Source organism: Humulus lupulus, chromosome 2, assembly GCF_963169125.1.
Source record: "Humulus lupulus chromosome 2, drHumLupu1.1, whole genome shotgun sequence".
NCBI classification, from domain to species: domain Eukaryota; kingdom Viridiplantae; phylum Streptophyta; class Magnoliopsida; order Rosales; family Cannabaceae; genus Humulus; species Humulus lupulus.
The window spans coordinates 160,402,387-160,418,614 of NC_084794.1; the positions used below are offsets into that span (position 1 = coordinate 160,402,387).

The 16,228-nt window shown below is 39.0% G+C and overlaps 1 protein-coding gene across 1 annotated transcript in view; it reads left to right on the forward strand.

Annotated features, from left to right (window-relative positions):
* Positions 1 to 16,228, forward strand: part of LOC133818657 (uncharacterized) — a 64,452-nt gene that overhangs the window by 27,690 nt on the left and 20,534 nt on the right. Inside the window, exons 6-7 of the mRNA XM_062251672.1 lie at positions 11,225 to 11,262; positions 11,374 to 11,455. Coding sequence (XP_062107656.1) covers positions 11,225 to 11,262; positions 11,374 to 11,455 — 120 coding nt within the window. The remainder of the gene's footprint in view (positions 1 to 11,224; positions 11,263 to 11,373; positions 11,456 to 16,228) is intronic.

Genomic DNA, 16,228 nt, shown 5'->3' on the forward strand with positions numbered 1-16,228 from the left:
TCAAGAAGAACAACTCCAAGCTGAACTAGATGTTGGATCATACATGTGGTTCCATAAAAAGACAGCTGCTGCAATGGTCATATTCTATTAAAAAATTCAGCTTACAACAAGAGAATTCGTTGTACAAGGGAAGGCCTTTTTGTACAATGGTTCCATAAAAAGAAAGCTGCTGCAATGTTCTATTCAAAAATTCAGCTTGCAACAAGAGAATCCGTTGTACAAAGGAAGCTCTTTTTGTACAATAGGAAGGGTGTCAGACACTACTATAATAATCTCTCAATTACTAGAAGAGTATAATGGCAGCAAGACTAGGGGACCTTCAGGGGTCTTTAAATTGTATCAGGGGCTAGTTAGAGATGTATTTTTGGCATGGAATGAAGAAGCAAGTGAAACATTTGTGGCTGAATGTGTAGTTTGTCAACTTTATAAAGGTTAGTGTTAACACTAGTTGGGTTACTATAGTTGTAACCCATTCCAGATCGACTTTGTGCCGAAGCTCTATCTGCCTCAAGAAGTTTATGAATATCCAAGAGTCGCTTGTTTACTCACGCTAGTGGTCCTGCCACTCATCCCTCTAGTACACTTGTTTTGTGCAACACCTTTCTCTCCACATTCAAAGCAATCTTCATTGCCCGGGTCACACTAGCTAGTTCTTGAATGCAAACTTCATCAAATTTATGGCTCAAGTCCATTCAAGAAAGTAGCCAAGGCAACATCGTTAGAAATGTTACTCAAGGGTGCCAATAAAATGAATATATTCCCTTTTGTATTCAGCCACAATGCTTTCGTGTTTAACGACAAGGAATGGGCATGTAGAGAACCAATTTGAAGGTCCTTATTGGTGCAACGACTTGATTCTCAAATCTCCCTCCCATAAGTAAATTGGACCCTTCATTTCGTATTGGTACCAAGATAGTGCACCACCACCTTGAAAGGATACCATTGTTGTCTCAATCTTCTCTACATTGGACAATCAATACAATGCAAAATATCGTTCAGCTTGGAGTAACCATCTGACTGGGTTGTCTTCATCAAAGGTCGACATTTTAAGTTTCTTCAAATGGAATTCTGATCGTCCTTCATGGTCTCATTCTTTTTGCAGCCATTTGACCTAGGATCACCTTTCCTGGAGGATTCCACGAGTACCATTCATTTTTTTTTTGGAACAATCCAATTGCACGTTCTCCGATTTCTTGGAAGAATCTGGCTGAATATGAATGAAACAAAACTGTCTTGAAATTTATTAGTTTGTTCAAGTTCTTATTGATTTCTTGAATTGCCTTCTCCATTGAGAACATCTGATCATCCATTACTTGTACTTTGTCTTGCATCGTCCCCAATCCACTTCGCACTTCATTAGCCTCATCTATGACATATTTCCACTTGTGGAAAAAGAGACTTTTTTTTTTATATTTTATTCATGAGGAATAAGGCCTTTAAATAGGCACTAGGCACTGTACAACCCTAACAAATCTGGTAGTTAATACCAAATATACAAAACATAATTTCAAATATTCTAGGGCAAATCAATTAGCCTAATCAGAATAATCTAATTATAGTATCAAGTTGTTGCATAAAGATTCCACATGCCCAGCTTGCAAACTAACTCGTTAAAAACTTCTTTTGACAAACCTTTGGTTAACATATCAGATTGCTGCAGTTTACTAGGAATGTACACAACGCATAGCTCTTTTCCATCGATCCTTTGATAAAGTGTATCCACTTCAACATGTTTGGTCCTGTTGTGATGAATTGGATTATGTGCTATGCTGATTGCTGACTTACTGTCATAGTACAGCTTTAAAGGCTCAGTTTGTTGCAGCTTTAATTCTTCGAATATTCGTTTGATCCATAATAGTTCGCAAACTCCCTGAGCAAGGGCCCTCAATTCTGCCTCTGAACTACTGCGAGCTACCACTGGTTGTTTTTTACTCCTCCATGTGACTAAGTTCCCCCATACTTTAGTACAATATCCAGTTGTTGATCTTCTATCTTCAACTGAACCTGCCCAATCTGCATCTGTAAAAGCCTCAACCCCTCTTTCTTCATTCTTTTGGAACAGTAATCCATTTCCTGGTGTTCCTTTTAGGTATCGTAGTATCCTATAGATTGCCTTCATGTGTTCCTCTAATGGATTATGCATGTATTGACTAATTAGGCTCACGACAAATGCAATATCAGGCTTTGTGTGGGATAAGTAGATCAGCTTTCCCACTAATCGTTGATACATTCCCTTGTCAACTGTATCTTCTTTAATTAACTACTTGTATTTGCTCTTTGGTTCGACTGGTGTTGCTATATGTTTGCAACCACTCATTCCAGTTTTTTAGAGTAGATCAAGCACATATTTCCTCTGAGATACAACAATTCATTTCTTTGTTCTTGCAACTTCCATACCCAGAAAATACTTCATTGATCCAAGGTCCTTTACGTCGTCAAACTCTTGGGCTAGCAGTCTTTTGAGTTCCACTTGTTCTCTAAAATCATTTCCTGTTAGTATCATGTCATCGACATAGACTATAAGAATAGTTATCTTACCTTATTGTGAATGCTTAAAGAACAAGGTATGATCTGATTGCGCCTGTTTGTACCCATACTTTTTTACCACTTGATTAAATCTTTCAAACCATGCCCGTGGGGATTGTTTCAAGCCATACAAAGATTTTTTTTCAGGTGACACACCCTCCCTTTTCCATATCTCTCTTCGAACCCTGGAGGAATCTTCATGTAGACTTCTTCTTCCAAGTGTCCAATAAGGAAGACGTTCTTTATGTCCAGTTGTTGAAGTGGCCAATCGAGATTTGCAGCAATTGATAGCAGAACCCTTATAGTATTTTGCTTAGCAATAGGTGCAAAGGTCTCTTTGTAGTCCACTCCATATGTTTGTGTGAACCCTTTCGCAACTAGTCTCGCTTTATATCGATCTATAGTTCCATCAGCTCTATGCTTAATAGTAAACACCCATTTGCATCCTACCACATGTTTATCCTCAGGCTTTGTAACTATCGTCCATGTAGTGTTGTTCTCAAATGCCCCAATTTCCTCGTAGACTGCTTTCTTCCACTCTTCTCTCGATAAAGCTTTGTTATATCTCTTGGAACCACCTCTTGCTCAACTTTTGTAAGAAAAGCTTTGTATTGAGGAGTGAGCTTACTATAACATACATATTTGGACATAGGATGTACAGTGCAACTACGAGCTCCCTTTCTTTTGGCAATAGGTAACTCAGCTTCATGTTCCCCCATACTGTTAGGAATTTCATTAGGTAGTATAGAATTAAGAGAAGGGTTACTTGCATTAGAAGTAGTCCGAGAGTCGGACTCATGAGGTGGAGGCTCGGTAGTTGACTGTATTATTTGATGGTTTCTATTTCTTCGATGGTATACTATCACCTCTTTTGTTATAGGCTGAGATAGTGGCTGCTGAGATGACTGAGATAGTGGTTGTTGAGAGGATTGATCAAACGAGGGATGAATATCAAAATCAGGAATAGCCTTAGGCAGACAAGTATCCCAACCAGAAACTTCACTCACTGTCCCTCCCTGAAGTGAAGTGGTGGGATAAAAAAATTGCTATTCATTGAAGGTGATATCGTATGAAACATACATACGACGAGTAGAGGGGTGATAGCATTTATACCCTTTTTTGGTAGAAGAGTAGCCCAAAAAAACACACTCAAGAGCACGTGGGTCAAATTTTGAGCGATTTGGATCTAAAACATGCACATAAGAGACAACCAAATGTCTTCAAGGGAAGATTATAAATAAGGTGTATGAGGATGAGTTTTAAGAAGGATTGAGAAAGAAGTATTATATTTTAATAGTCGAGAAGGCATACGATTTATGAGGTAAACAGCGGTGAGAATGGCTTCTCCCCAAAATATTTTTGGCATAGAAGCAGTAAACATGAGTGCTCTAGCAATTTCCAATAGATGTCTATTTTTTCGTTCGGCAATCCCATTTTGTTGGGGTGTGCTGGGACAAGAACTTGTATGAAGAATACCATGAGATAAAAAATAATAATTTAAGATAGAGTTGAAGTATTCAGTTCCATTATCTGTATGAAAGACTTTCAGATTTGCATTGAATTGATATTTAATCATAGAATGAAAATTTTTATATGTCATGGCAGCATTAGATTTATTTTTGAGAAGATATACCCAACTAGTTCGTGTGTGATCATCAATAAATGTGATAAACCAGGTGGTATTCGTAGTATTTGTTATCTTAGATGGTCCTTATAAATCATTATGAATAATAGAAAAATGGTGAGATGCTTTGTATGGAATAAAACGAAAAACAACACGAGTATGTTTAGCAAATTGACAAATTTCACATTTAAACAAGCTTAAGTGTTTATTTTTAAATAACATAGTAAACAAATATTTCAAATAGGGAAAACTAGGGTGGCCTAGCTTATAATGCCACCGCATAATATCATTATCACTAGAAGCAAGACAACCAACAACAAGAGTTTTATTCACTTGAGTAGAATAGATAGGAAACAGATCGATGTAATACAACCCACTACATGCCTTCGCACTCCCAATCGTCTTCTTCGAAGACGTGTCCTGAAATGTACAACAATTAGGTGAGAAAGATGCAACACAATTCTGATCTTTTGTGAGTTTACTAATAGATAGTAGATTGCAAGACAGTTTTGGAACGTGGAGAACATTTTTAAGGGTAATTGAAGGAGATAAATAGATGGACCCTTTACCAGCTACTGAAGAGAGAGTACCATCAGCTATTTTAATTTTTTCGTGACCTGAATATGGCGTGTAGGAAGTAAACTGGTGTGACTTACCAGTCATATGATCCTAGGCACCTGAGTCCACAATCCAAGCAGAGTTTTGAGTAGTAAAGGTAGCGAAAATACCTTGTTTTTCAGAGGTAGAAGGATCAGGTGTTGTTGGTGCTGTTGAGGAAGCATTAAGCAGCTGATGGAGTTGATATATCTGAGCTTGAGTGAAGGGAAAAGAGTCAGCTAGTGCACCAGTAACAGTGAGAGCCCGACTTCCAGAAGCAGTCTGGTTAGATGAGCGAGGTTCCAGTTGGTGGGCTTACCATGGATAACCCAACAAGTTTCTTTAGTGTGACCAGCCTTACTACAATGAGTGCACCAAGGTCGTTCTTGACGAGTATTAGGACGGCGGGTAGCAAGAGTAGATTGATCTGTATCAGTAGTAGCAGAAGAACCCAACATGACTCTCTTGCGACTCTCGTCCCGACGGACTTCAGCAAATGCTTCTCTAATGGAAGGAAGAGGACTTTTTCCCAACAAGCGACCACGAACCTTATCAAGCTCACGGTTAAGGCCATGGAGAAAGTCAAAAAGTTTCTCACGATCAAGCATTTTTGGTAGGAAGATGCATCATCAGAACATTTCCATTGAGGGATATAAACCATGTCAATTTCTTGCCACAGATTATAATGTATATTATAGTATTGGGTTACCGTGAGAGAGTTTTGACGCTGATCCCGAAGTTTTGATTTTAGTTCAAAAACTTGTGCCGAGTTCTCCAAGTTAGAGAAGGCTTCTTGAACAGTTTCCTACACCTCATTAGCCGTAGAAAGAAATAAATGTCTTACTGATATCTACCTCCATTGAGTTGATTAACCAGGCCATAGTGAGAGTTTTCTGCTTCCCACTTGGCATCGGAAGGATCAGTAGCATTTGGAGCAGCAACAGTTCCAGTCAAATAGCCCAAGCGTCCCCTACCGCGAAGATACATCTTGATAGATTGTGACCATTGAAGAAACTTTTGGCCATTCAGTTTGTGGATGGTTATTTGGAGAGAGTTTTGATTGTCAAAGGTAGTAGGAGAAGCATCAGAAGGGTTTTTTAGGATGGATGAACCAGCTGAATTATTTTCTGAGAGGATGGATTCTGAGGTTTTTTCTTGAGGGGCGACCATGAGTAAGAAAAGAAAGCTGAGATTGAAAAAGATTTTCGGAATTCTAAGGGCTGGCTCTGATACCATGTGCAAAAATAGATTTTTTTTTTATATTTTATTCATGAGGAATAAGGCCTTTAAATAGGCACTAGGCACTGTACATCCCTAACAAATCTGGTAGTTAATACCAAATATACAAAAAATAATTACAAATATTCTAGGGTAAATCAACTAAGCCTAATCAAAATAATCTACTTATAGTATCTACTACAATTATACAGCTATACTAAATAAATGCTAAAAATAGAATGCTTTCTACACCACTTTTTCCTCTTGATCCTTTCTCTTTTTGGCGTCATGTCTGCAGCTCACCACACGAAATTGTTAGACAAGAATTTCCTTGCTCTTTATTATTCACCCCAGAAAATTACAAGAACTACCAAGCATTCGAAAGGCTTGGAGCTCTCCCAAAGAGCAAAGCCCTACCAATTTGATAGGAATTTCCCGACAAGTTAGATTAGAAATAGCAAACAGAGAAGATGGGGAAGAAAATAGGACTGATTTTGAGCTACACAGGATTTCCTTAAAGAGACACCGAATTGTTAGACAAGAATTTCCTTAAAGAGAATTTCCTCGCTCTTTATTATTCACCCTAGAAAATTACAAGAACTACCAAGCATTCAAAAGGTTTGGAGCTCTCCCAAAGAGCAAAGCCCTACCAATTTGATAGGAATTTTCCTACAAGTTAGATTAGAAATAGCAAATAGAGAGAAGATGGGGAAGAAAATAGGATTGATATTAAGCTACACAGGAGTTCGAGAGCTTGGTTCTCTCCCACAAGGGTTACACCCACTTAGTTTTTGCACACCCTATGAAGTGACTCCCTCTCTCTATTTATTCTACTCCCCAAAAGGGTACATAGTAATATGTGCACCTTACTCTTACTCAAGCTAGGCTCTACCCTAAACTCTATGCATAACTAACTCTATGTAGGCACATTCCCTGTTGCTAACTTGGCAGTCCCCTCCTCCCTAGTCCTCCATGTATACACATGTGAGGGGGTCTATCAATACCCCTGCCCAAAGTCACACCTTGTCCTCAGGGTGAAAGTGAGGGTACTGTTTTTGAATGACACTGAAATCTTCCCAAGCACTTCAAATGCTGGAAGGTTAGTCCACTTGATGAGAGCTTGGGGTAGCACTTTATGTGTGCTTGGACGGACGTCCAACACCCATTCTGGTTCCACAAACCATTCCAAATCCTCTGTCAAATCTGTAGGAAGAGCGGTGGCCTGTTGGTTTGGTCCCAAAGCTGCATGAAGCAGTGAAACATAAAAAATGAGGTGGATTTTTGCATCCGGCGGTAGCTGAAGGCGGTAGGCAGTAGCTCCTATGCGTGAGATCACTTGGAAAGATCCAAGGAATAGGGGAGCGGGCAAGCTTCTCATTATGGCAATTGGCCAAGGATTGTTGTCTATGAGGCTACAACTTAACATAGACTAAATCACCTGTAACAAACTACACATCTCTTCTTACTTGATTTGCTTGCAGCTTCATTTAAGTTGTGCTCGATGGAGATTCAACTTAAGCAAGTTGAGTATGTCATCTTGCATTTGGAGGGTTTGTGCCACGACCGACATGGTGGTGTTGACAGATTCAAAACGAACCGAGGGTGGAGGGGAACGGTGGTAGAGAGCCGTAAACGGTGTCATGCTTGTGGTAGTGTGATAGGAAGTGTTATACCAAGACTCAGCCCATGGTAACCAAGTCACCCACTTCTTGGGTTTAAAGCTCAAAAAGCAATGAAGATAAGCCTCTAGACTACGATTCACCCCTTCAGTTTGGCCATCCGACTGAGGGTGATATGCTGTGCTATGCTTGAGGGCCGTGCCTTGTAGTCGAAAAAGCTCCTTCCAAAAGAGACTAATGAAAATCTTGTCATGATCAGATCAGATTAGACACAATTAAATGAGGAATGCCATGGAGTCTAATAACCTCTCGCACAAACACTTGGCCACAACAATAGTCGAGAAAGGGTGACGAAGAGGAATGAAATGGCCATACTTAGTGAGGCGATCCACCACGACAAATATTGAATCCAAGTCATTAGAAATAGGGAGACCTATAAAATCCATGGAAATGTCCTCCCATACCTGCTCTAGAATAGGCAGCGGTTGTAGCAGTCTTGCTGGAGATTGTGCCAAGTATTTGTGTTGCTGGCATGTTGCACACTCAGCAACAAATCGCTGGACATCCTTGCGCATTCCTGGCTAGTATAGGTTGGCTGCACGGTGCTGAAAAGTAACACCCCTGAATGGCTGCCCATATGACTGTTGTGGTATTCTTGTAATAGTAGTGGGATAAAAGGCAACGATGAAGGTAGCACCAAACGACCTTTGAACTTCAAACAAGCCTGAGTCAAAGAACATTCCCCACAATCTTGTCCCAAAGTCAAATCCTGTATTATCTTAGATAGCGTTGAGTCAATTGCTACATGAGCTTGTAAATCGGGAATTGGAATTACACTGGGTATCGAAATAGTTGCGAGTGACACCTCTTGGTGCATGTGGATAGGGCATCTGTGGCCTTATTCTCAAATCCTGGTTGGCATCGGATATCAAAGTCATATCCAAGAATTTTAGTCGGCCAATTCTAATGTTCGGAAACAACCAGCTGTTGTTCCAACAAATATTTCAAGCTTCGTTGATTCGTACGAACCTGGGAGGAGAGGACTTGGCTGTAATATGTAATGGGTCGTTGGTTTTGCATCAACACAGTTCCAAGACCTGACCCCGATGCATCAGCCTCGATGACAAATTTGTCAGATAAATCCAGTAAAGCCAACACCGAAATGGAGCACATAGCTTTCTATAGATTGATAAAGGCTTCTTGGGCAGCGATAGACCATTTGAAAGCATCCTTTTTAAATTGATTAGTAAGGAGGCGAGCGATATTACCACACCCCTTCACAAACTTATGGTGGTAGCCTGTAAGTCCCAAAAATCCATGGAGCCCGCGTATCGATGTCGGAGTAGGCCACTCCTCCATGGCAGCTAGCTTACTAGGATCTGTTGAAACCCCCTCAGCGGAGATAATATGCTCAAGGCACTCCAAACTAGCTTGTGCAAATACACTTTTTTTGGTTGGCGTAAAGTTGATGTTGATGGAGCCTCTCCAACACCAACTCCAAGTGTTGCACATGAGTGACCATAGTTGGGCTATAAACCAATACGTCATCAAAAAATACCAACACGAACTTGCGCAAGTAATTCAAAATACCTCATTCATAATAGCTTGGAAAGTTGCTGACGTGTTAGCGAAACCAAAGGGCATAATGAGAAATTCATAGTGTCCCTTGTGTGTTTGAAATGCCGTTTTCTCAACGTCTTGAGCACAGACCCTAATCTGGTGTAGAGGCAGAATACAAAGTCATGACCCATGGAGTATGTGAAGCAATATGGCTAAAATGATTGCGAGAAGAATTAAAGATTAAATACGAAGCTCCTATTCAACTAAATTGTGACAACCAATCCGCTAACAGAGTTCGTAACCTTGTACATCATGACATAACAAACCATGTGGAAGTGGATCACCACTTTATTAAAGAAAAGATTGATGGAGGATGTTCGGATCAAATCTTCCGAGCAACTTATGTTTCCCAAAATGGATACTTTGATTTAGAATCTTTCCCAATCTTTACTATGCTCTCTCTTGAATCCCTGTTGACTAAATCAACTTTTCGCTCCTCCTGTAATCAATCTTGACAAGGACCAATGGTGGGAACCTGCAAGAAAAGCCCCCTCCAATGCTTAAGTTAGTTCTCTTTATATATATTTTGACAGAGTAACGGTATAGCAAAGATTCAGAAATAGAATCCTTTATCTATGATAGAACCCAGCTATTTATAGCAAAAGAACAAAGAGAAGGTTTAGAAATAACCTATCGCCATTGGTCCACGTGTCCCCTCCAAGTTCCCTTTCCTCGCCTAGTTATAACTGACTACTTCTCGCTTCATTAGATTGTTTGTTACTTTGCATAGGCTCGAGCCTCTGCCTTTGTTTCTCTCCTCGCAAGACCCATTGTTTGGTGTCGCCCTTTAGTGAAACGCCGTTTTGATACCCCTCTGCAAACAAATCAACATCTTTTGCTACCATATTAGCCACGTGATCTGTGTTAGCCACTTTTTGGGCCTTATGGCTAGAAAGAAATAATAGAATTTTCGAAGATATTTTTAATTCAGCAGAGACTATTTGGGATAAGATAAAATTTTGGGTGGCTACTTGGGTGTATAGAAACAAATGTTTTGCGGGGATGCCTTCTGTGACCTTATTAGAGATTGGGGCAACTTCTGGATTTAATTTTTGGGGGTGGGGTTTGTTGTGGGGTTTTATTTTTGTTCTAGTTTGTAACCACGGTTTTCCTCCGCCATAAGTGAGGGCTCTCAATTTTATTGGGAGGGAGTCAGCCTTTTATGACCTCTGTCTTTTTAAAAAAAAAAAACGTGATCTGCACTTTTTTTTCACAATATACAACATACATAATTTATATCATTTTTAGAAACACATGTAAAAGGAAAATGATAATTTCGTGGGCAAAATGCCCTCACAGAGAAGTTACCACTATTGAATATGTGCACACTAACCAATAGCTGGCTGATATTCTCACAAAGGGATTATCAAAATGAGTATTTGATTTCTTTGTAGACAAGCTTGGAATCATCATCAATAGTCAACGGGGGAGTGTTGACATGTATGAAATCAAATCATAGAGATTTGATAGTAACTGGCTTTTTTGTTCTATTGTACATACTTTCCTTATTTATTGGATTGGATTTTTTTTCTTACATTTATGTAGATTATTCTCTGTAGTCCTATATAGTGTACCGATTCTTATTCATAATATACAATCAATTTTTTCCAATTCTATTACTTGTTTATATATAAATAATGAATAACTAAATACATTTGAGAGATAAAAAACACTTATTTTTCAAAAAGTAGCAAAGCTAAAAGCTGGGTTGTGTTTACGAAACACCTTAATTGCACATAATTTTAGCTTTTCTAAATGCTGTACCAAACTGGCCCTAGGTTTTCTACTCTGGATAAGCACCATAAGCTTTCATATGCACCCTAGATAATATTGCATCAAAATTTGCTTGGTTTCAACTAAAAGACATTAGATTTCACTTGCAACCTTTGATATAATTTTGTTTAAATGTAGGAATCTGATGAACTAATGAATCTGATACACGTTTTCAGTTCAAGATAGTTTATTTAGTTTTGTTTTGTGAAGGCTTAATTGGAATTCCCCTCTTTATTTTCTGATGCAGTTGATAGCTGTTATTCTAGGTCATATTTGGTGCTCCGAGTAAGTTCTTGTCACAAAGTTATATACATAAAGCAAACACAATCATAGACTCTATGGAGGAGGTTTATTTAGTTTTGCATGTTAGCTTACTTCTGTTGTATGTATGCGCAGGAATCATCAAATGAGATCAAGGATTGAACTGCTACTGAAACAGCAAAAACTTACTAAGAAACATATTAAGGATATACTCCAGGTATGTCTACTCTAGTCAGATATGTTCAATTTTTATCAACACATTATCCAAATGTCTTGTAAAAAAGTTTAGTGCACTTTTTGTGTTATATTTCAAGGACGATACTTATAAGCAGTCCTTGCACAAATTAGAACAAACCAGAGAACACAGAAGCAAGAAAAGTGGAAATTGGTGTTTGTATTGAATCTATCAGGATTTCGAGAGCCCCATACGAACTACCATATTCTTCACACCCCATATTGACTAACATTTCCGAACTTATTCTATTACTGGCAAGTACACCATAATACCGTATACCTCTCTCACACACAAGTCACTCTCCTCTGACTAATTCTTGGCAGTGTCCCTATTGTCTGCTGATATGTCAATCTCCTTTCCTTTCCCTCTTCTAGCGCAAACATAAGTGATGGGAGGCCTATCAATACCCTTGCCCAAAGTCTCACCTTGTCCGCAAGGTGGTAATGAGGATATTGGTCTTGAATGACTTTGAAGTCTTCCCACGTAGCTTCAAATGCAGGCAGGTTGGACCTTTGAATGAGAGCTTGGGGAGGAGTCTTTTGTGTACTCGGTCGGATATCCAAGAGGCATTCTGGTTCAAGGGACCATTCCAATTCAGCTGTCAACTCTGGTGGCAAGGCAATTGCTTGCTGTTGTGGGCCCAATGCAGCACACAAAACTGAAACATGGAAGACGGAATGGAGCAAGGAATCCGCCGATAGCTGGAGCTTGTAAGCCACTGAGCCAATGCGTTTGATGTTTGGGAAAGGACCAAAGAATCTGGAAGACAACTTCTCATTGCGACGTTTTGTCATAGATTGTTGGCGGTATGGTCTCAGCTACACATAGACCAAGTCTCCTTCCTAAAATTGGAAATCACGACATTTCTTATCAGAATATCATCCCGAGCCTTTAGATGTTCTTCAATGGCTGAAAAAGAAGAACGTGTGTGCTCAAAACGAACCAGAGGAGGGGGTTCTATGCAATAAACAACCATGAAAGGAGTCATTCTTGTTGAGGAATGAAAAGACGTATTGTACCAATATTCTTCCCAGGGTAACCATTTCGCCCACCTTCTCGGTTAGGAACTCACAAAGCATCGAAGATAGGTTTCCACAAACACCTATTAACGATCTCTGTTTGCCCATCGGTTTGAGGGTGATAGGATGAGCTGTGCATGAGCATGGTGCCCTGCAAACAAAATAATTCCTTCCAAAAGAAGCTTAAAAAAATTGTCCCAGTTCGACACAATGGAACGGGGAATCCCATGGAGCTTGACAACTTCCCTTACAAACACTGTTGCCACAATAAGCGTTGAAAAGGGATGACGAAGTGGAATGAAATGCCCATATTTGTTCAAACGTGTGGATTTATTTCAGTAATTAGTTAGTTGACCACAGCTGTAAATAGGGATCAATTTGGTATTAATACCAAATATTTTGTATATTTATTCTTTCTAAAATTAGGGGATTTTACAGTTGTACTTTCTAGAATTAGTTATTTGTATTTATTAGGTCAGATCCTAGGTTGTATATATATTCCCTCTCTTTGAGATAATAATATATAGAAAAATATTCAAATAATCACATGGTATCAGAGCTCTCCAATTTTTTCTCTGCCTAGCTCTCCAATATATATATATTTTTTTCCCTTTTCTCCGTGTGTTTCTGTTCTTCTTTCCTGATTGCCATGACTGCTGAAAAAGACAGCTCCATCTCAGAGGTAACCTCCAAGACCTCCTCACTAGATCAGCCCCTCTCTACTCCAACTTCCTCTCACGACAATGAAGCTATCTCCCTAGTTACCAGTCACAAATTCAATGGGCACAATTATCTTCAGTGGTCCCAATCTGTGGTGATGTATATTGGTGGAAAAGGCAAGGAGGAGTATTTCACTGGTGAAATCTCTGCTCCAAAACAAGATGATCTTGCCTTCAAAACTTGGAAATCTGAGGCCCTTCAGCAGCTTCTAAATCAGTCCTCCACATCGTTGACTGCCTCTCATGGTACTGGAATGTTGGTAGAACGAGGTAATAAATCAATAGCTTATTTTGTCAATAAAAGAACTACTAAACCTTGGATTCTTGATTTTGGGGCGTCAGATCACATGACAGGAGATGCATCCAATTTTTCTGAGTTTCACATGAGTACAGGAAATCAAACTGTCAAAATTGCTGATGGAACACTATCTAAAGTTGAGGTGTGGGTTCAGTCATCATAAATAAAGACCTAACCCTCACATCTGTACTCTATGTACCAAAATTGGATTGTAATTTACTTTCTATTAGTAAATTTACTCGTGACCACCATTGTGTGACTAAATTTTTCTCAAATCTTTGTGTGTTTCAGGACTTGGATTTGGGGAAGAGGATTGGCAGTGCTGAGATGTGTTCTGGTCTGTATGTTCTAAGGAATGAAACTCAATCTACTCGCACAGCCCAAAAATTTAGTTTGCTTTCTTTGAATAACCAATCCATTTCTTGTTCTAATAAAGATAGTGATATTATGCTATGGCACTATCGTCTTGGTCATCCAAATTTTTTGTATTTGTCAAAAATGTTTCCCTCTTTATTTATTAATAAAAATCCAAACTCCTTTTGTTGTGAAATTTGTCAGTTTGCAAAACACACTCGCAATAGTTATTCTAGATCAACATATAAACCATCCAAACCTTTTTCATTAATTCATAGTGATGTTTGGGGGCCTTCGCAGGTCAATACTATAACGGGAAAAAGATGGTTTGTATCTTTTATAGATGATCACACGAGATTAACTTGGGTGTTTCTCATGAAAAATAAATCAGAAGTGGGTGAAATATTTCAGCGCTTTCATTCTATGATTCAAACACAGTTTCAAACTAAGATTCAAATTCTCAAAACCGACAATGCCAAAGATTTCTTTAATTCTATTCTTGGTCCTTATCTGATACAACAAGGCATCATTCACTTAAGTTCTTGTGTTGATACTCCTCAGCAAAATGGAATTGCTGAACGCAAAAATCGACATCTCCTTGAAGTTGCTCGATCTCTCATGTTTGGGACTCATGTTCCCAAATTTTTCTAGGGTGATGCCATTCTTACTGCTGCATACCTCATCAATCGAATGCCATCCAAGGTGCTAAAATTTCAAACTCCTTGTCATACTCTTTTGCAACTATTCCCTCATACTCGGTTCATTAGTTTTGTTGACCCTAAAATCTTTGGATGCATTGTTTTTGTACATATCTATTCACAACATCGTAGTAAGTTGGATCCTAAGTCTATCAAATGTATCTTTATTGGTTATTCCTCCCATCAAAAGGGTTATAAGTGTTATTCTCCTACAACTCGAAAAACTTATAACTCTATGGACGTAACCTTTTTTGAAAAACATGCTTACTACAAATTTGAGATTCAGGAGGAGAATGTAAATGAATCTCATCTTTGGGAGAGTATTCCAGGTACCCATACTGACATTATTCCAGGTACTCATACTCATACTCCACCTCTCGATCAATTTTCCAATCCAGTCAAAGACACTTCTTCGACCTCTTCAGTCATGGAAAATCAAGGTCCATCTAATTCTTCTCAAGTCATAGAAAATCAAGATCCACTCATGACTATTGAGTCTCAACAACAAGAACCTAAAGAGATTCGTGTCTACCAAAGAAGGAAATATTCTGACAAAGAATTAAAAGATCAAACACATCTTGAGTGCCGCCATGAATCGGAACTGGATCCACATCCTCCAGAAATACATTCAGGTTTGAGTAATCCTAGTAGTGATAATGTTATTGATATAAATGATGACCTGCCTATTGCTTTAAGAAAAGGTGTTCGAGCTTGTACTCAACATCCTATTGGCAACTTTGTGTCCTACAAAATCTTATCTCCATCCTATCAGGCATTTGTTTCTACTCTTGACAGTGTACAGATTCCTCTTACAATTCAAGAGGCACTAACTGATCCTAGTTGGAAAAAGGCTATACAAGATGAGGTCAACGCCCTGGTGAAGAATGGTACTTGGGAAATCACAAAATTGCCAACTGGAAAGAAACCCGTGGGATGCAAATGGGTATTCACTATTAAGCATAAAGCAGATGGTAGCATTAAGAGGCTTAAAGCTCGCTTGGTTGCCAAGGGTTTCACTCAGTCTTATGGGATAGATTATCAAGAGACTTTTGCACCCGTTGCTAAACTCAACACCATCCGTGTCCTTCTCTCTCTTGCTGCAAATCAGGACTGGCCACTACACCAACTAGATGTTAAGAATGTTTTTTGAATGGTGACCTTGAAGAAGAAGTCTATATGGATATCCCACCTGGTTTTGAGAATTCATCCAACCACGATAAAGTATGTAGACTCAAAAAATCTCTATATGGCCTTAAGCAATCTCCACGAGCATGGTTTGGAAAATTCACTAAGTCAATCATTCAAAATGGCTATACACAATGTCAGGCAGATCACACATTGTTTGTCAAACTCGACTCAGATAAAAGGATAGCTATCCTAATCCTTTATGTTGATGATATAATATTGACAGGTGATTACAAGGAGGAACTAGTAATGTTGAAAAGTTTCTTATCAAAGGAATTTGAGATTAAAGATCTAGGGTATCTCAGATATTTTCTTGGCATGGAAATTGCACGATCAAGACATGGCATTTTTGTTTCTCAACGTAAGTATGTTCTTGACTTACTCAAAGAAACAGGAATGCTTGGGTGTAAACCAGCCTCAACTCCAATGGAATCAAACAAGAAAATTGGCTCTGGGACTGATCAGACACCTGTGGACAGGGG